This window comes from Recurvomyces mirabilis (assembly GCF_035927965.1).
Source record: "Recurvomyces mirabilis strain CCFEE 5264 chromosome Unknown scaffold_3, whole genome shotgun sequence".
NCBI classification, from domain to species: domain Eukaryota; kingdom Fungi; phylum Ascomycota; class Dothideomycetes; order Mycosphaerellales; family Teratosphaeriaceae; genus Recurvomyces; species Recurvomyces mirabilis.
Window position 1 is genome coordinate 592,007 of NW_027041937.1, and position 18,886 is coordinate 610,892.

Sequence of the window (18,886 nt, forward strand, 5' to 3'; positions counted from 1 at the left end):
CACCATGGACTACTCGCTGCGCTGCAACTCCCTCAAGTGTCGCACGCAACTAGAGGGTCGTGCGGTGGTTACGACTTGCAGCCACGTCTTCTGTCTTCCCTGCTCCGAGTCACTCGCTCTCGCCAACGTCAACACCAACACCAGAGTCTGTCCCGCATGTGAGACACAGTTGAGCAATCCCGATGACGCGGTTGTGACCACACTGAACCCTTCCGAGGACTACAAGACCAGTGTACTCAGTGGGCTGTCTCCTACGGTGATTATGGAGTGTGCTGGTCGCGCACTGTCGTTCTATAGCTACCAGACTGCGCAAGAGATGTATGCAGACATGATTGAACCTGATTGCTATATGCTAACAGGGTGTAGTATCTACCAAGAGTTTCTGGCCCGCAGTCTTACGGACAAATATGCGAATCTCAGTACGCAGATGGACAAGATCATCCACGATGCGAATTCAGAGATTGTCAGCCTACGAGACAAGCTGTCTGGTCTGTCAATGACTGCTACACACGTTGCATAGCTGCTGACACAAAGCCAGCGATGCATATCGAGCAGAAGAATTTGGAGCAGAAGAACTATGAGCTGAACAACGATATCAAGCTAAAGTCCAAGAACCACGAGCAGCTCAGCAAGCTTTACCAGTCCCTCAAGCGACAGCAGATGGCGCCTAGCCTTGAGCTGGCTGCTGAACACGACGCCGAACATGTCCTGCACACTGCGAATGCCGCGGGCCAGCGGAACGGCCAGGCGATGCATAGCAGAGGCAGCGCCGGCAGTGGTGGCAGTGGAGGATATAGTCGCACCATCCAAGCATGGGAGCAGCAGGGTAGAGGTGCTCGTCCTGCGTTGCAAACGTCTCGTAAGTCCTTCCAGCTCTTTCTTACTGATGCTCAAGCTGATGCTCGGTACAGATAGCGTTCCTGCAGGAGCCGTCCCGTCCACGCCATCTGGAATGCGCCATCGTATGCCGTCTATCTACACCAACAACGGAAATGCTATGAAAAACGTCATCGAGCGCGAGACGTACCACCCCGCGACTCCTCGCCACCATGCAATCAACGCCAACGACACAAACGGTCTCCGCAGCGTCAGTGGCTACGGCATGAGCGCTGGGATGCGAATGGGCCGCGGGCAGCAAGGACCTATCAGTCGGTCAGATCTGATGCGCTGAGCGTAACCATCACCCTACGCTCCAATATCGCATAGGGAGAACATACTTATGTGGCCGGCAATGTTGACAGGTCGCCCCACGATAGCAGATGCTTTAGCCATAATGTGTGGTGTGTTTCGCCAGGGCCACGGATTCGCAGGTCGTCGCACCGATGCTACTTTAAAGAACAAAGCCACTGCTTGGTGGAAGAGCTCTTCTTTGTGCCAAGCATTCCAGGAGACTTTGCTCATGCCGATATTACACAACAGCACTCTGATGCCGTAGCGTCTGGAAAAGCGTTGCCTGCTGCCACTGTTCATTGCTAATTCATCACAGTAAGCTAAAAACTGCTTTACATCCCGCGTCAGGACTCAAGATGTACGAGTTCTGTCTATAACTATAGCCAGGAGCGTACTGCAGTATACACTTGGCAACCCTTTCGCGTGCCAGCTTCGAAAATGCCCAGATCAACCAGATACCACGAAGAGGTCAGCCTAATCTGGACATACAGAGCCATTGTAGTGGTATAGCATTTCCCCATTGTTTCCTTCTTGTGGGTCAACTGAATTTCGCCTCTGTCTATCCGGATGCGGAAAATGGGAGATCTTAAGCACAAAGGCAGCAAAATCACACCTTGTGAGCATAGTCAGCGGTGATTCCTTCAGCTGCAAGCCCGTATTGCTGTACGTTGTAGATATCACTGTACATGCCCAGCGGCCTCCAGCCCTTTCTAGGAGACCTCAAAGCCTCATTATGACTCCTCCCACAGAACCGGCGCCGGTACACAACCCAGAGCGTCCTAATTCGTTGGCGACCAGACGAAACCAAAGCCCGGGACGACTCAAGGGGCCTACTGTCACCGCACAACCATCAGACGCCCGACCGCCACCTGCAGCTATCGACCATACCGAACAGCTCGACACTCTAACCAGCGACTCCGAAGTCGAGTCCGAGTCTGGTGGAGCAATGCACATGACCAGCAACGTCGAGGAACTCTTCAATAACCTGCCCAGCGCTTATATGCTTGAGGAGCAAGACGTCTTGGATCTGACAAGCCATCGGAAAGTGGATTCGCCATTGAAGACGTTGGAGTTCGAGGCGCTGTTGCAAGCCAAAGCTCCTGAGCTCCTGGAGCAGTGGAAGCAGGAACGGCAACTGATGTATGATGTTCAGGATATGTTGCAGAAGGAGTTGGAGAATAGTCGGCAGCTGAGAGAGCTGAACTTCATGCCTTTGCCCGACTCTAAGAAATTGTCTGAAAGTATGGGGCTAAGAAAAATTGCAGAGACCACAGGCCTAAAGTCACCATCATCCAGCAGCAAATCTTTTTCTTCTTCGCAGCGATATGTGCGGCACGAAGTCGACAGGATCGATCGCAGCGTAGGCTCCCCGACATCTCCGGGTCCATCACCCTTACGCACATCTTCCAGTCTGGTGGAGAGTGGTGCATACTTGCCCCGCCTCTTCGACGAGCAGAACTCCAAGACAGGAAGCCCGAAGACGCCTAAGTCGCCTATGGAGCTACGGCATGATGCCGACCTGAAGGCTCTGGAAGTGCAAGTCAAGCTCCGCCTTCTTCCAGCCATTGTGCTCCTTTCCAGTCCCAGCCTGGATAGCAAAGCTCTCCACGTAGCCTATGAGTCCGCGCGCTCGGCATGGTATCGTGCTCGCACGCGCGGCAAGGACAGGGAAAGTGCCGCGCTGATGGGGATGTGTGAGTACTACATCGGTCTGTGTAAACTCGCTCAAGCCGATCTGCAGGGCCTGAGGGATGGCGGGAGGGGGGCTGAGCAATGGTTTGCCAAGGCCTCTGTGAACGCGGAGGGTGTGTATCGGGAAGCTATATTGGCAGAGAAGGTGCTGGCGACGATCAGGAGAGCACAGAGGCCGGACTCGGCGTTGTCTGCTGCTATGAGCAGCAGACCTGGTACTGCGGATAGCGATTCCAGCAGACCAGGGACAGCGGACGGTAATTCCCGACCAGGCACCTCAGGCACCATTCAAAGTCTGCCAGACGATGAAGCCAAGCACACAACCTGGTGGGGCTGGAGAACAAGAATCAGGAATCTGCCTCGCGACCTCGCAGCAATCGGAATCCATGAAGTCGAAGAAGAAGGATCGGAGGCGGCGTCTCCTCCATTTAGTACACTCAACGCTAACGCCACTAATGCCATTGAAATGGACCACTCGCGACCTGATAGTGGCGGCCTAATAAAAAGTCCAAGCAAGCAGATCCAGGCCTCTGACATACGACGATTACAGCGCGGGACCCGGATCCCGACTTTCTCGTCCGAAGGCAGTGAGGTCTCAAAGGTGATCCAGAGGGTCGAGACGCCAGATTCGGGGTATGGCAAGGGCGGGCTCGGTGGGCTGAGGTTGGCGAACGCGAGTGCTGGTTCGGTTTCTAGCTCAAGTCACTCACCAGTGAAGCGCACAGCTACGACGACAATTCCGGCGGTAGACTCGTCCACGAAACAGACATCACCAGGCCTCATCCGCCTGCCGAGTTCGCCAGCGCAATCACCAGGTGGAACGCCAAAAGAGACACCAACAGAGATACCTTCTCCTGTGACTTCCCCGACTACATCGCATGCCAAGCGGAAGTCTGTGGCGTTTTCGCTGGCGGCGTTGGGGAGTCTTTCAACTTCTTCGCATAGTGCTCGGTCTTCTCCTCAGGCCTCGCCGAGGAGTATCGAGAGTGCTACAATCTTGGCTAGGAGGATGGGAAGAAGGATCTCTTCAATCACGACTGGGGCGCTAGTGGGAGATAGTTATCGGGATGCGGAGGAGGGAAGGAGTCCTTACCGGGCTACTTTCTCGGACGTCTCGGAGGAGGGAGCGAGGGAGAGGAGTAGGAAGAAGAGTGCGGAGGATATGGTATAGTCTGGTTTGTAGGTTGTGTAGTCAGCACATAGAAGTAATGTCCATGAAATCGTACATCGCTTTTATAACTTTAAGTCGTGTCGACAACCCTAGCTGCGATCGCTGTCCTGATCCGGAGGCGTAGCAGCGTATAGAAGTGAAAGCTGCCGCTGACTAGCGTTACTCCTCGAACTCCTCTGCGTGCTCGCGATCGGTCTTCCTTTGGTCGGACCAGATCCATTTCCCAGTAACGCGGTCCGCTCGTTCGAATCTTCTGCTCCAGCGATAGCACCGTCCACATCATCTACGCCGCCGTATACATCATCGCTGTCGCTCTCTTTATCTCCCAGCCGTCGCGTCCGGTAGTAATGGATCGCCAGTCCTAGAAGACAGGCTTGCAGGATACCAGTGACAATGTAGACGAGCCATGTACTCCAGCCCTCCCACCCCACCCTCTGCCATAGACTGAAAGCAAACAAGAAAGCTCCAGGGACTTGTATGAGCATCGTAATGACAGACAGGCTCTTCACGTCTTCCAAGCGGTAGGTGTACCAGATCTGAGGCACGTACTGCACCATGGCCAGCACACCAGCCACACCTCCTAGCAGATTCGCCCAGCCTTGTGTGTGGTGCGGCCAGGCTGCTACCAGAGCGACGGAGGTGATGCCGACGACGAGAAGCATGAGCAGAGTGAGTGAGCCGACGATGACGGCATCGCGGCGTTTCGGTGGAGGTGATGATGTGAGAGAGGCGGTGGAGGAGGACATGTCGAATTCAGGTGCAACGGGGAAGAAGATGAGGAAGAGCATGACACTGAATAGAATGTCAGCGTAATCTATGCATCGTTCTGAGGAGGGAGAACGCACATGAACATGAAACAAGACCACTGCAACCCAATCTGTCCCACGCCCAACAAGGCAGCTGCACAGGCCCCTCCATTGACTTCACGACAGCACTTGATATCTGCTCTACTGGCAGGTAGGGTCAAGATATTGCCGAGAGCGGCTATACTGCTCAGTCCGCCCAGCAACACCCACCATGGCGACAAGCCCTCGGAGGTATGGTTGAGTATGATCTTCGCATGCTGGGGGATGTAGGAGACGAGGATGCCAGCTAGGATGACAGCGGCGAGGGTGACTGTCGCGGCATCTGGGTGCTCGAGCGGGCGGCAGTGCTCGGAGATGGCGGATGTGATTTCCATTGTTTGGAGGAGTGTGGTAGATTTATTACATTGTCAAGTCAGCGTTCAATAGAAGATGATGTGGATGTTGATGGAATTGTTTGTCGCGTGCTCGTGATACATGTATGTACATATGATCATCGCTGCCGTGTCCTCGTTGCCAGGCACCAGCTCGTTCCTTCCCAGCTCTCCCCACACTTTCCCTGCAGAGCCGCTGGCGTCACTTGAGGAGCTGTTTCAGATCAACACTAGGATGTGGAAGGCACGCGATGAGATGGATTCGCGATCACTCAAGGCGTGAATATGGCTCAATATGTCCTCCCGAACGAAAGATGAGCGGCTAGAAAGTCTCCTGGCTCAAGCAGATGAAGCCTCGGCCGGCAATGAATTGGCCAAGGCCGCCACCATCTTGCGAGAGGCTGTGCAGCTCGATGCCGAGAATCCAGAGGTAAAGAAGCGATGGCTGAGACTTGCTCAACAGCAAGACAGTAATACCGGAGACCTCGATGCGTTGCGGAAGTATCTCGCTTCTGGACGGGACGAAGATGCCAAGACTGCTTTCCAGAATCTGCGATCGAAGCTGCTGACTGGGCATGATGCACATGATGCCTTCCAGCTACTCACGAGCAGCTCGGAATGTACGAAAGGAGATGGGAGTAACGCCACAGAATGGCAAACCCGTATCGACGACTTGACCTCGATCCTACTAGACCGCAATGTCGAAGTAAGGAAAATCGTGGTAGCAAAATTTATCGCCACGCCCACGGACATCTTCAGCCAACTCTACGGCATCGGCGACGGAGCCTTCAAGGCCGTCCTTCCAATAGTCCTCGACAAATCACTATGGCCGGACTCTTCGAAGCAGATTGCTGCTCAGCAAGATATCTTCCGCCTCTGCTCCGCTACCCTGATCGAAGCCGGCATCGAACGACCGGAACGTGCAATGCGAGCTATTACACGCCTACTCGCCGTCGCACCAGAGAACGTAGCATCCCTCCTTGACCAAGACGAGATAGACATCTTGCTTACTGATCTCGATATCAGGCTCGATCAAGCTTTGCGCCGTCAAGCTATGCTCGCTACGTCGAAGATGCTGGAAGTCACAAAGGAAAAGGGAGAGGAGTTCTTTGCTACTTTCGTTACGCGGAAAGTGGCGGGACAGACCAATGTTGATCTTATCCTGGCCTTCTCTGCCGCAGCAGCGGTGTTCCCGATCCTCCCTGCTGTTGCCGCGAAGCTGTTCTTAACAGACGGGTTTGTGCAGCAACTCGTGCCGAACCTCGAGAAGAATAGTGAAGAGGCAGCGCATGGTCGGCGTAAGAGTCAGACACTTGAGCAAGCTGCTCTTGAGCTCTTGAGCGCCGCATGCGTTGACAAGGCATGCCGGGAAGCTATCAAGCGGTACTGTTCGCACTGGCTGCAAGGACTGTCGGACGAGCGTCAGGGCCATCACAAAGCTCTTGCTTCCTTGATCTTAGCTAAGACCAGCGACGACTCGATCGAGGATGTCACGACCAAGCTCACTGGGCTGGTGATACACGGCGATGAGGAACGAGATCAAGCTGTCGAGGGTCTGGCATATACCTCCATGCAACCAAAAATCAAACAGCGCATTGCGGCAGACACGGCATTGCTGAAGTCGCTCGTCACTGCACTGAAGGAGCGCAAGACAGCCATGTTCGGATGTCTGACTGTCTTCAGCAACATCACCTCCTACAAAGCCGCCTTATCCGAAGAGCAGAAGAAAATGACACATCTACACGCCTATGCCAACTCCTCCAAACTCGCCCCCGATGATCCCTTGGACGATGAGAAGTACGTTACGGCCCGGTGCAAGAAACTGCTTGAAGCGAATGCTGTCTCAGCACTTGTGGCATCGTGCCAGCAGACCACCTCACCAAGCAATATAGCGCTGGTCGTCATGATACTGCTTCCTTTAGCTAAGGATCAGAAACACCGTCCCAAAATGGCTCAGCAAGGCGCTGTGAAACTGCTCTTGCAAATCCGAGACCGTACGAACAAGACAGATAAATCCACCTCCGAAGCCGCAACCATCGAGAAAACTGCTTCGCACGCCCTGGCTCGTCTCCTGATCTCAGTAAATCCACAGCACGTTTTCTCGTCTGGCTTGCCTGCCTCATCGGCCGTGGCTGCGCTCACACCGCTCCTCACTCTGGATCCCGAAAATGAGACCCGCGATCTCCTACCCACCTTCGAGGCCCTTCTGGCTCTCACAAATCTAGCCTCCATGTCCGACTCGACGGCTCGTGATCAAGTCATTCGCACAGCCTTCGCAGCAATCGAGGACCTACTCTTCTCGAGAAATACTCTCGTCCAACGCGGTTCGGTGGAGTTAGTATGTAATCTGATGGCTTCACCACACTGTATTGCTCTCTTTGCCGACGGCTCGCCGGACTCGAAACGCCGGCTTCTGATCCTGCTCGCTCTGGCGGATGTAGAGGATCTGGCTACGAGAAAAGCGGCTGGAGGCGCCTTTGCAGCGCTGACGGAGTGGGATGTTGCTGTTACGGCTGTGCTGGATGTTAAGGAGGGAAAGGGTATCAAGGCTTTGTTGGGAATGTGTGAGGATGAGAATTTGGAGGTGGTGCATAGGGGATTGGTATGTCTTGGGAACTTGGTCTCGGCGCCTGGTGAGGTTGGAGTGAGGGGGAAGAATGTTGTGAAGGAGGTGGATGGGGTGGGGAGAGTGAGAGAGGTGTTGAGGGGGGTGAAGGATATGCAGGTTCTTGGTGTTGGGGTCGAGGTCTTGAAAGCTTTGGGTTGATGGGCTGTAGCGTTGCTGCTTGGTGTTGACGTCTATTTGTTTCCCGTAACGTCACATTCTGCGACAAGTTTTGGGAAGAATGAGGTCTGATCATCTTGAGATTGGATGTTGATTTTTCCTCAGTGCGGACAAAGGTCATCTGGCCTTGCTAGCTTGGACTAAAGCATCGTGCTTCTTGGGGCTGGGATCTGGACCTTGCTGACAGAGCGTTCATGCAAGAATCTCACGATAGGAGATATGGTCCAGGACCGGGAGACGTGGAGTAAAGCATGGGGTTTTCATCGAGAGTTCTAAATAAGCGCACGCTGCTGGGTAGGGCTGCGAAGTGTATAATCTCCGATGCTTATGTGCAGCGGACTCCTGAATGCCGAATCTACCTGTCAGGCACCGCTGCCGGTGGTCTGACATATATCGGGCTTTGTTGGTAGATGGCGGGAGAAGATGACACGAAGTGTGGAGATGGCTGCAGCTGAATGGCTCACTGGACGTCCAATGCGGAGACTCCTGGCAAGCACGACGTCTGTCGCATTCGCTGCGGGACTTGTCCTGGAGAGCTGACGAGAAGTGCCACAGGAACAAGCGGAGGTAGGCGAGCTGCCCAGTTCGAGCCCTGGCTGCGGCGTGAGGTCAGTAGGTGGAAGTCGTAGGGTCGGCAAAGCATGAAGACGTCAGGTCCAATACTCATCACGGCACAGTATGACAACTGACATGGCTCGCTAACAACTCACAACAGCTGTAATATTGAGATCGTCAAGCAGCATATTAGAGGATGTAGATGTCCGATGCTTCCCATTGCCATTGCCACGTGCCTGTTCTCGTGCTCTGAGTCGTGGCCGCAGTGATGTCGCTTGCACCGAAAAGCTATGCCAGATACCATGGTACGGCTGTCTCGATCCGTACAAAGCCTGGAATATGGCGTGCTGGCTGGAGGGGCTGACAGCTGACGAAGAAGCCCTTTCATCTCCTTCGACGCATGCATGCGGCCTCGTTCCCTGCATTATTTTCGGGACAAAGATGAACACGCCTTCCTGATCTGGGTGAGGATGTTGGTACTTGAAAAAGAACATCCAAAGTACCATTTCCGTACCACTGCATCAACGCGAAACGCGATGCCGTCACCTGACGACTGGACAAAGCACGACCTGGCTGCCATGCTACTATTCCCATTCACTGAGTCCTTGGCCAACATGATTCTTGAAACGAGCAGCCACAATCTCACTCTCGACAGGCGTCGGTTGTGCAGTCAGCCCCGTTCCTGCGCCTGGCGGATGTCAGATTTGAGCTCAGCCTCCAAGCATTCGGCGCACCCATGTTAAGTACACATAAGCACCAGCCCAAACCCTTTTGTGTGCAACGCCATGCCGGATCTGTCAAATTCCTGTACACTCTGCATATTCTTGGAGATCGAAAACCTCCTATAGGTTCGCTTCTGTGAGAAGACTGCATTGGGAGGCATCCAGGCGGGCTGATCGAAGGTTGGACTCGCAGGGGTTTTGTGGTTTGTTACTCGATTTGGAACCTGATGGAGTTCGTATGCACTGTGATGTGGGACATGCGTGTGAGACGGCTTGTCGGTGGGCGACAATTTCGGCGTGGAATGCGCGGTCAGGTCGTACCTCCCACGACCACGTTCACTACCATTTGTTCACTGCCGGAGCTGAGGAGAAGCATATAAGGTCACGGTAGGTCTCATGTCACTGCTCTTGCATCATTCATAGCCACTTCGACTTCAACAGCAGCAAAAGCTCTTTGATCTTCCAGTATTTCTAATACCTTTCGAACGAAACACACCCTCCTTTTCACGGTCAACAAAGTAATAACATCAGCAAAATGCTGGGCTCATACATCGCCGCCGGTCTCGCTGGCGCCGCCGCCGTTTCTGCCACACCAGTGGCTCAATGGGGACCTCCTCATGGCTACAGCCCCTCGGGATCTCAAGGCTGGGGCGCTCCTAGCAACACTGCATCAGCTTCCAGCGCTGGCCAGACTCCCTTCACCTTCCCTCTGCCTAATGGCTTCCCTACCGTGAACAATGCCCTCCTTCACGACATTGCTGAGGCTGCTCATGGCAGTCTGCCAAACGCTCCTCTTGCCACTCACCTATCGGCTGGGTCTGTCACTATTTTCGAGGTGAGCTAAGATTATAGTCAGAAATATTGAATTGCAGTCACTGATTTCACAACCAGCTCATCGCCTTCAACGAGATCTTCGAGGTTGCCTTCTTCAGCTCACTCATCAACAACATCACTAATAACGTCCATGGCTTCGAGATCCCTAGCCAGGTCCTCCGCACCTACGTCCTCGATACCCTCACCGCCGTCCTTGCTCAGGAGGAGACTCATTTCTTGGGGGCAAACGGCATCTTGAACGCCTCTGGCAACGCTGGCATCGAGCCATGCAAGTACGTCTTCCCGACCGCCGACTTCGACTCCGCCATCGGCCTCGCCCGCACCTTCACCGATGTCGTCCTCGGTACGCTCCAGGACGCCCAGGCTGGTCTTGCCGCCAATGGCGACGCGGAGTACATCCCCCTCATCGGCTCCGTCGAGGGCCAAGAGGGCGAACAGAATGGCTACTACCGCTCGCTCCTCAGCCTCATCCCTTCCGCCGCTCCCTTCCTCACTCGCTCTGCTGCGCCCTTCGCCTTTTCAGCCTTGAACCAGAACTTCGTGGTCCCAGGCAGTTGCCCCGGCTCAGCCAACAACCTACTGTTCAAGTCTATCCCGGTCTTCGCTCCCCTCACGGTCGAGACCCAGAACATCCAGCTCAAGGACCAAGCCATCACCTTCTCTGTCAAGACCAACAGCAGCGACAGCGATATCGCCAGCTACAGCGTTGTCTTCATCAACCAGCAGAACGTGCCTGTCGTTGCACCGATCACCAACATCCACACCAATGGTGATGTGGTCACCTTTGATGCTTTTTACCCGGCTGCTACGCTCATCGCGGATGCTTTGACCATTGCTGCTGTTACTAAGAGCAAGGGCCCTTTTGCTTCTGTTCCTGATGTCGCCGCTGCGACCCTCTTCGGCCCTGGTCTGATTGAGATCAATTAGGATTGTGCATTTGATGCTACGGAAGATGCTACGTTAGGGAAAAAAATGGGATGGAGGCAGGGCGAGTGTAAATATCATATCTTATATAATCTACCGAAAGGCGCATGATTTTGCTCCGTGAGAATGTCATTACTGTCTGCTTGACTTGTCTGTCTCACTCGTCTTCATTACAAGCGTTTAGCAGTGCTCACTGTCAGCAATTTAGTTATCATCGTGTCGGTGAAAGGACGCGTCTTCATCTAAGCTCTTTTTAGCGCACCTCGGTTCCACTACCGAAAACTAGCGCGGTCCAAGCGCCGCAAGACCTGAACAAAAAGTTTACAGCCAATGCTCCACTCGATGGTTTTTCTTATGCAGCAACTTCGCTCTTGTCGTTGTACAGAAGAAGTGGCAAAGATGGCAGAACAGGAGACGGAGAGCATGATGGCTCTCGAGGTGAAGGACGGCAATGAGGCTGTTCGTTTCTGCGAAGGGCAGAGCTTTGGTGCTCATCGAAGTGTTGCCGGAGAACTGGTCTTCCAGACTGGTATGGTCGGTTACCCGGAGTCCATCACTGACCCTTCCTACCGCGGACAGATTCTCGTTGTCACCTTCCCGCTGGTAGGCAATTACGGTGTGCCCTCGCGAGAGGAGCGGGATCCCATCCTCAAGGACCTGCCAGCACATTTCGAGGCGGCCGAGATACATATTGCCGGTTTGATTGTCAGTACATATGCTGGCGAGTCTTACTCACATCACTTGGCTGAGTCCTCACTGGGCAAGTGGCTGAAGGAGCAGAATGTACCCGCCATCTGCGGTGTCGACACAAGAGCGTTGACGAAGCGGATACGCGAGCAAGGCAGCATGCTGGGACGACTCCTTATGCAGAACGGTACTGAGCATGTGCCTGAGAGTATGCCGACTGGTGCCATGACACCCATCGGTACCATGACACCAGCTCGAACGCCAATGCCTCAGCCCAATCTTCATGCTGTTAGTGGTCGGCTGGCGGTCAATGGGTCGAACGGAACGAACGGAAACGGAGCGAATGGGGGATACTTCGCCTCGAAGAAGCTAAAGGAGGTACCAACCTTCGAGGAGGTCGAGTGGTATAACCCTAACATCAGGAACCTGGTCATGGATGGTAAGCTTAACTTGCCTCACCATAGCCTTAGAGTGTCGAGTCTGACTCGCTTTGATAGTCTCTACATCCAAACCCAAAGTTTACAGCCCAAGTGCGTCCAGTGCGTTACATCATCCGTCTGGTAGACCTGTGCGTGTTGTATGTGTCGACGTTGGCCTGAAGTACAACCAGTTGCGATGTCTGGTGACTCGTGGTGTCGAGGTCGAGGTCGTGCCATGGGACTATGACTTCCCGAAGCTTGCTGGCAAGGAGTACGACGGTCTTTTCATCTCCAACGGACCTGGTGACCCTGCCATGATGGCCGACACGGTCAAACACATTCGCTCAGCTATGGACGAGGCACGAACACCCATCTTTGGTATATGTCTTGGTCACCAGCTGCTTGCTCGCGCTGCTGGTGCAGACACGCTGAAGATGAAGTTCGGCAATCGCGGTCACAACATCCCATGCACCAGCCTATTATCTGGCAAGTGCTATATCACCTCACAGAACCATGGTTTCGCAGTGGACGCCAACACACTGCCCAATGGCTGGAGCGAACTCTTTGTCAACGCAAACGATCAAAGCAACGAGGGTATTAGACATGTCAGCCGACCGTACTTCAGCGTGCAATTCCACCCTGAGAGTGCACCTGGACCTCGAGATACTGAGTTCCTGTTCGATGTCTTCATCAAGACTATCATGAACGCGGTTGAGGATCCTAAGATCATGCAACGCCCGGTCAGCTTCCCTGGTGGCGACGCCGCTGAGAATGCTGCTCTGCGGCCTAAGCTGTCGCCGAAGAAGGTTTTGGTGCTCGGTAGTGGTGGACTCAGTATCGGTCAGGCTGGCGAGTTCGACTACTCCGGCAGTCAAGCTATTAAAGCGCTCAAGGAAGAAGGCATCTATACCATCCTCATCAACCCCAACATTGCCACTATCCAAACCTCGAAGGGCCTGGCGGACAAGGTCTACTTCTTACCAGTTAATGCTGAATTCGTTCGTAAGGTCATCAAGCACGAGCGTCCGGATAGCATCTATGTCACTTTCGGTGGCCAGACCGCGCTGCAGGTTGGTATCCAGCTCAAGGATGAATTTGAAGATCTCGGTGTGGAGGTCCTTGGTACTTCGATCGATACTATCATCACCACGGAAGATCGCGAGCTCTTTGCACGCAGCATGGAGTCTATAGGTGCACCTTGTGCCAAGTCCAAATCTGCCAGCAACGTCCAAGAAGCACTTGAGGCTGTAGAAGGCATTGGCTATCCAGTCATCATTCGCGCTGCTTACGCTCTTGGTGGCCTGGGCAGTGGTTTCGCGGAGAACAAGGAGCAATTGCTCGACTTGTGCGGTAAAGCTTTCGCTGCGAGTCCACAGATCTTGATCGAGCGCAGTATGAAAGGCTGGAAGGAGATCGAGTACGAAGTCGTGCGTGATGCACACGACAATTGCATCACGGTGTGTAATATGGAGAACTTCGACCCGCTCGGCATTCACACTGGCGACTCGGTGGTTGTGGCTCCTTCGCAGACGCTGTCGGATGAGGACTACAACATGCTGAGGACGACTGCTGTGCGAGTCATTAGGCACTTGGGCGTTGTTGGCGAGTGCAACATCCAATATGCGCTGAACCCAGACAGCAGGGAGTACTGCATCATCGAGGTTAATGCACGTCTTTCGCGTTCTTCGGCACTGGCTTCAAAGGCTACTGGATATCCTTTGGCTTTCATCGCCGCTAAGCTGGGTCTCAACATCCCTCTCAACGAGATCAAGAACACCGTGACAAAGAAGACGGTGGCCTGCTTCGAGCCGTCTCTTGACTACGTGGTTGTCAAGATCCCGCGATGGGACCTGAAGAAGTTCACGCGTGTCTCAACACTTCTAGGCTCATCAATGAAGAGTGTTGGCGAAGTTATGGCTATTGGACGGACGTTCGAAGACGCCATCCAAAAGGCTATCCGCTCTGTCGACCCAAGCAACCTAGGCTTCAACGAGACTCCGGCGCTCATGTCTATTGATATCGACACAGAATTGCAGACGCCTTCCGACCAGCGCATGTTCGCTCTAGCGAACGCCATGTTCAACGGCTACTCCGTCGACAAGATCTGGGAGATGACCAAGATCGACAAGTGGTTCTTGTACCGTCTCAAGGGCCTCAGCGACTTCCGCAAATCCATGACTGATCTGGTGTCCAAGTACCACGTCGACGACATCCCACATGCTCTGTTCAAGCGTGCGAAGGAGCTTGGCTTCTCGGACAAGCAGCTGGCTACTTTCTTGGACAGTAACGAACAGCATGTTCGTCGTGCCAGGCTTGAGCATGGTATCATGCCGTTTGTCAAGCAGATCGATACTGTGGCCGCCGAGTTCCCTGCGTATACCAATTATCTGTATACGACGTTCAATGGCTCGGAGCACGATGTTACGTTCGAGGATCAAGGCGTCATGGTGCTTGGTTCTGGCGTCTACCGTATTGGATCTTCGGTCGAGTTCGACTGGTGCTCCGTCAGGGCTGTACGCACTCTCCGCGATGCTGGGATGAAGACAGTGATGGTGAATTTTAATCCGGAAACCGTCTCCACAGATTACGACGAAGCCGATCGACTGTATTTCGAGAAGTGAGTTGCATTTCATCCCCTCAGCGGCCTACCTACTAATATATTGAAACAGTATTACGCTCGAGACTATACTTGACATCTATCAGCTCGAGCGCTCCAGTGGCGTCATCTTGTCCATGGGAGGGCAGATTCCGAACAACATATCGCTACCATTGTACCGATCGAACGTCAAGATTTACGGCACATCTCCAGAGATGATCGACACGGCCGAGAATCGATACAAGTTTTCTCGCATGCTCGACCGCTTGGGTGTGGATCAACCAGCGTGGAAGGAATTGACGAGTGTGGAAGAAGCCAGGGCCTTCTGCAATAGAGTCGGCTACCCTGTGTTGGTCCGTCCATCCTATGTCCTCTCTGGAGCAGCTATGAATACAACGTATTCGGAACACGACCTTGGTGCATATTTGGCTCAAGCTGCCGAGGTGTCCAAGGATCACCCCGTTGTTATTACCAAATACATCGAGAACGCCAAGGAGATCGAGATGGACGCGGTCGCCCGTAATGGTACTATGATTGGCCACTTCGTGTCTGAGCACGTTGAGAACGCTGGTGTGCATTCTGGAGACGCCACATTGATCCTGCCACCTCAGGATCTGGATCCGGAGACAGTACGCAAGATCGAGGATGCGACACGAAAGATTGGAGACGCCCTTAACGTTACTGGTCCCTACAACATCCAATTCATTGCCAAGGACAACGAGATCAAGGTCATTGAGTGTAATGTTCGCGCTTCAAGATCTTTCCCTTTCGTCTCGAAAGTAATGGGTCTGGACCTGATTGCAATGGCCACGAAGGCGATGACTGGAATCCCAGTGCGAGAGTATCCGCCTCTCAACGTGCCTTCCGATTACGTTGCTGTCAAGGTCCCTCAATTCTCCTTCTCTCGTCTGTCTGGTGCTGACCCAGTCATGGGCGTGGAAATGGCTTCTACTGGTGAAGTGGCTTGCTTTGGTCGTACCAAGTACGAAGCCTACATTAAAGGCTTAATATCGACTGGCTTCAAGCTGCCCAAGAAGAACGTTCTTCTGTCCATCGGGTCATACAAAGATAAGGTCGAGATGCTTCCTTCAGTCGAGAAGCTGCACAAGATGGGCTACAAGTTGTACGCCACTGCTGGTACCGCTGACTTTTTGGAGGAGCACGGCATTTCTGTGCAATTCTTGGAGGCATTGCAGGATGAAGATCAGAGGCAAGAGTACTCGCTCACCCACGCTCTTGCCAACAACCTCATCGATCTGTACATTAATTTGCCATCGAGCAATAAGTTCAGGAGACCCGCCAACTACATGAGCAAAGGCTACCGCACTCGTCGTATGGCGGTGGACTACCAAACTCCTCTGGTCACCAACGTCAAGATTGCGAAGATCCTGATCGAGGGTATCTCGCGCAACTACGACTTCAATATCAGCAAGGTTGATTACATGACATTTGCGGACGTTCCGACCACAGAGACCGCCGCGATCGTACCACAGCCGCTACCATCGCAGACTCTAGACGATCTACTCAAGCAGTCGCCTCTCAAGGGCCAAGATATCGTCTCGGTCAAACAATTCTCCAAAGATGATCTACATCTGATCTTCACTGTGGCTGCAGAGATGCGCCTCGGTGTACAGCGTGATGGCTGCCTGGACGTACTGAAAGGTTGCGTCCTTTGCTTGATGTTCTTTGAGCCATCCACTCGGACTTCGTCTTCCTTCGATGCCGCCATGAAGCGTCTTGGCGGGCAATGCGTAATGATTAATGAGTCACACTCTAGCACACGCAAGGGGGAGTCACTCGAAGACACTATCCGAACCCTCGATCAGTACGGCGACGCTATCGTGTTGCGCCACCCAGACAATGACAGTGCAGAGGTCGCCGCCAAAGCTGCTGGCCATCCTATCATCAATGCTGGAAACGGTTCACGTGAGCATCCTACACAAGCCCTGCTCGACTTGTTCACGATTCGAGAGGAGTTGGGGACAGTCAACGGCCTGACGATTACCTTTACTGGTGATCTCAGATATGGTCGAACTGTGCACTCCTTGTGCGAGATTCTCAAGCACTACGATGTCACGATTCAGCTTGCTGCCGCGCCCTCGTTAGCACTGCCAACCAAAGTTCGATCGGCACTAGAGTCGCGCGGTCAACTAGGTGCAGAGTCAGATCGCTTGACACCAGAGATGGTTGCTAAGACTGATGTCCTCTATTGTACTCGTGTGCAGAAGGAGAGATTCGAAGATCCTGAACTCTACGAGACCGTCAAGGATCAAATGGTTGTCAATGCAAAGACGCTGAGGGATGCGAAGAAGAACATGATCGTTATGCACCCGCTGCCGAGGAATATGGAGTTGTCCAAGGAGGTAGATGACGATCCTCGAGCTGCATATTTCAGACAGGTAAGTCTTCTTTCCAAGCACCTTTGCGCGAATCGATACGCTGACTTGGACCTAGATGCGTTACGGTATGTTTGTGCGTATGGCTCTGCTTGCACTTGTTATGGAGACTACGTCGGTATAGAAGGGGATATAGGGGAAGTTTATGGCGAATGGTGTTCTCGAAAGTCGAATGTCACTATGTGTTTCAATAATGGTCCGTGGCCAACGAGTGATGCATCTGTTCCCGAGGCGTTTTGTATAGATTGCGCAGTGTGTGTGAAGATAGTGTATATTACATATAAGACTAGGTCGTCAAGACTAGGTCGTGTATCCGCATGGATAATCTGTCTTTCGTTCGATCTCGTTGTTTCGCTTGTGGCGCAGTCTGGGTCGAAGAGTTGCGCCGGGGATGCCAAGGAGCAAAAGGATCTAGGCGAGTACGGCGACTAGTGAACCTTGTAGACGATTAAGAGATCGCGGCGCGTATGTATCCACGGATGCCTTTGCATTATCAGAAGTTGCCTCCAGAGGTTGTGTTGGACGAGGAGGGTTGTCTGGACCGCAGAAGCTGTGCAACCAATGCTGCTCGGGAGGCCCCGGTTTCGATCGATTCGTGTACTGGTGGCGACGGTGCTGTGCACAATCCTTCTATGCCTCGCTGTACTACCAATATATCGGCATAAGACTAGACTTCACGTTCTCCAGCCGGACCTGTACCGATGGAGCACTGTAGGGCCTTCGCAGCATCTGCTGTTGCCTGACAAGATCTCAAGTTTCTGCCGGGCACAAGGTTTCCAGGCTTTCGACACTGGCCCTCCGGAGCGTAGGGTGTACGACTTGTTCCTGCTCTCTACTGAACTTGACTGGCTAGAGATCCGTCTACATACACTATCGCCATTTGTGGACTTCTTCGTCATAGTTGAAGCGAGAACGACATTTACCGGTCTTCCAAAACCAGCTTTCCTTGAAGAGAACTGGGAGAGGTTCGCGCCCTTCCACAACAAGATCATACACCGGGTGGTCGAGGATCCTGGTACGAGCATTGGCCTGCAGACCTGGAACCATGAAGACTATCTGAGAACGTCACTCTTCATGAAGACTTTTCCCGACCTGGTTGATACATGGCAGTCACCGCGCTGGGGTGATGTGCTTATCGTGAGCGACATGGACGAGATTCCGAAGCCTGAGACGCTGGTCGTGCTCCGAAAGTGCGATTTCCCAGATCGTCTTACATTGCGCAGCCACTTCTATTACTACAGCTTTCAATGGCTACATCGCGGCGAGCAGTGGCCACACCCGCAAGTGACAATTTACAAAGGTCTTCACGAGACCATACTCCCATCTGAGTTACGAAATGGCCTCACTCGGACTCATGGCTGGCTTTACCGAAACTACTTCCGGTCTTGGTGGCAAAAGGCAGACTTCTGGAATGCCGCATGGCACTGTTCGTCGTGCTTCAGCACTGTCAAAGAGATGCAGGCTAAGATGAGCAGTTTCAGCCACACTCCTTTGAATACTGCGGAAAATCGCGATGTCAAGACAATGATCGAACGAGTCAGGACTGGTCAGGACCTGTTTGGAAGGCAGCACGAGATCTATGATAAGGTCAAGGATAATCGGGACCTCCCAGCATATATCCAGCAGAACCGTGAGAGGTTCGGCTACCTGGTCGATAGGGATGGAAGCAATGCAGCTTTCATCGACGCTGACCCCAAGGAGTACCCACTGCTAGTGACGAAAAGCGAATCATGATTTGCTGAGAGGCATAGCTTGAAA

At 53.3% G+C, this 18,886-nt stretch overlaps 7 protein-coding genes across 7 annotated transcripts; 6 read left to right on the top strand and 1 right to left on the bottom strand.

Annotated features, from left to right (window-relative positions):
• Positions 1-4: 4 nt before the first annotated feature.
• Positions 5-520, top strand: LTS14_001537 (uncharacterized protein; the record flags this gene model as incomplete). Its single annotated transcript, XM_064834246.1, has 2 exons — positions 5-318; positions 367-520. The coding sequence occupies 2 exons, from the start codon at positions 5-7 to the stop codon at positions 518-520; spliced, it is 468 nt and encodes a 155-aa protein (XP_064698110.1).
• A 20-nt stretch (positions 521-540) lies between these two features.
• On the top strand, positions 541-1,171 carry LTS14_001538 (uncharacterized protein; the record flags this gene model as incomplete). The annotated part of the gene is made up of 2 exons (XM_064834247.1): positions 541-859; positions 912-1,171. The coding sequence occupies 2 exons, from the start codon at positions 541-543 to the stop codon at positions 1,169-1,171; spliced, it is 579 nt and encodes a 192-aa protein (XP_064698111.1).
• Positions 1,172-1,903: 732 nt separating this feature from the next.
• LTS14_001539 (uncharacterized protein) lies at positions 1,904-4,033 on the top strand (the record flags this gene model as incomplete). Its single annotated transcript, XM_064834248.1, has 1 exon — positions 1,904-4,033. The coding sequence occupies one exon, from the start codon at positions 1,904-1,906 to the stop codon at positions 4,031-4,033; it is 2,130 nt and encodes a 709-aa protein (XP_064698112.1).
• Positions 4,034-4,122: 89 nt separating this feature from the next.
• Positions 4,123-5,213, bottom strand: LTS14_001540 (uncharacterized protein; the record flags this gene model as incomplete). Its single annotated transcript, XM_064834249.1, has 2 exons — positions 4,123-4,825; positions 4,879-5,213. 2 exons carry the CDS (start codon positions 5,211-5,213, stop codon positions 4,123-4,125), a joined length of 1,038 nt encoding a protein of 345 aa, XP_064698113.1.
• A 292-nt stretch (positions 5,214-5,505) lies between these two features.
• On the top strand, positions 5,506-7,977 carry SHE4 (SWI5-dependent HO expression protein 4; the record flags this gene model as incomplete). Its single annotated transcript, XM_064834250.1, has 1 exon — positions 5,506-7,977. One exon carries the CDS (start codon positions 5,506-5,508, stop codon positions 7,975-7,977), a length of 2,472 nt encoding a protein of 823 aa, XP_064698114.1.
• A 1,830-nt stretch (positions 7,978-9,807) lies between these two features.
• Positions 9,808-11,033, top strand: LTS14_001542 (uncharacterized protein; the record flags this gene model as incomplete). Its single annotated transcript, XM_064834251.1, has 2 exons — positions 9,808-10,107; positions 10,164-11,033. The coding sequence occupies 2 exons, from the start codon at positions 9,808-9,810 to the stop codon at positions 11,031-11,033; spliced, it is 1,170 nt and encodes a 389-aa protein (XP_064698115.1).
• A 396-nt stretch (positions 11,034-11,429) lies between these two features.
• URA2 (Carbamoyl-phosphate synthase) lies at positions 11,430-18,862 on the top strand (the record flags this gene model as incomplete). Its single annotated transcript, XM_064834252.1, has 5 exons — positions 11,430-12,156; positions 12,215-14,753; positions 14,806-17,131; positions 17,187-17,196; positions 17,844-18,862. 5 exons carry the CDS (start codon positions 11,430-11,432, stop codon positions 18,860-18,862), a joined length of 6,621 nt encoding a protein of 2,206 aa, XP_064698116.1.
• Positions 18,863-18,886: the final 24 nt, after the last annotated feature.